This window comes from Aptenodytes forsteri, unplaced genomic scaffold (genome assembly GCF_000699145.1).
Source record: "Aptenodytes forsteri isolate BGI_AS27 unplaced genomic scaffold, ASM69914v1 Scaffold553, whole genome shotgun sequence".
Taxonomy (NCBI): Eukaryota; Metazoa; Chordata; class Aves; order Sphenisciformes; family Spheniscidae; genus Aptenodytes; species Aptenodytes forsteri.
The window spans coordinates 73,027-74,083 of record NW_008796203.1 but is presented as its reverse complement, the minus strand read 5'-3'; the positions used below and the strand labels follow the sequence as shown (position 1 = coordinate 74,083).

At 58.7% G+C, this 1,057-nt stretch overlaps 1 protein-coding gene across 1 annotated transcript in view; it reads right to left on the bottom strand.

The window, feature by feature from the left end:
* GLTSCR1 (glioma tumor suppressor candidate region gene 1) overlaps positions 1-1,057 on the bottom strand; it is an 18,055-nt gene that overhangs the window by 7,225 nt on the left and 9,773 nt on the right. Inside the window, 1 exon segment of the mRNA XM_019474359.1 lies at positions 866-1,054. Coding sequence (XP_019329904.1) covers positions 866-1,054 — 189 coding nt within the window.

The window sequence follows — 1,057 nt, the reverse complement described above, 5'->3', positions numbered from 1 at the left end:
CCCCGCGCCTGCCGAGCTCCCCCCGCCCAGCTCCGCTGGTGCCCGGGCTCTAAACTGCAGGAACAGGCCCCGCACCCTCGAAAAAAGCAAATCGGGTCCTTATAAGGGGAGCTTGCTTTACGTTAATACGCAGTTAAATGAAACCAAGCTCAAGCCTTGCCCTTTTCATTCCCTGTTCCTCTTCCCCCCCCCCCCCCCAAGTGAATATAAAATAAATAACTGCAGTTTAATTTTAGAAGCCTGTTTTATTCGGGTACTTCACTGGGAAGTCCCTGACCCACCCCCCTCCATCAGCGAAGCACCGTTAACGAGGGCTGGGTTGGTCCCCGAGTGTCCCCCTGGGAATACCTGCTCCCCCCGCCCACAAAATCACAAACTCGGGCAGGATTCGACCCCTGCCCAGACAGGACAGGTCTTGGGGGATGTTTGTCACGGGAGAACGGGGCACGCTTTTATTTCTGTTGTGGCAAACGCCTCCTGCTCGTCTTATTTACAAACCAATACATAAACCGCACCCCGTGGAAGACGCCTCTCCTACAAGCGCTATACGTGAAGGTATGCAACGTGCACTCCTGCGACGACAGGCGGCAGAGCCAGACGTAACCCACGGCACAAACCCACTTGGCACCCCAAACCCCCCCCCCCCACTTTTTTTGACGGGGCTGCGCCGAGGAAGCAGCACCCGGTTCAGCTCTACGGCAGAAGCCCCCGGGACCTGCCTGGGAGGAACCAGATGGGTTTTGCTTCCGATTTTGTCTTTAATCCCTCGGCTCCCCAACAGCGGGAGGCTCGCAGCCGCGCTTTGCCACGCTACCTCCCCTCCTGACCTACGCCCGGCGTGAGACCCTCGACGGTACTTATTTACCTGCTGGAACCTGTCCAGTATTTGCTTCTGCTGAGGAGCGGGGTTGGGGATGGCCGGGAGGGTTTGGAATTGGCTCGGGACCATCGGGAAGCTCCTCTGCTGCTCCGCGGTTAGGTGGAGAGCGTGGGTGGGAGTGGGAGGTTTGATCTGGCCCTGGGATGGGAACTGCAGCTGGAAGTGGGGGGAGTGGGC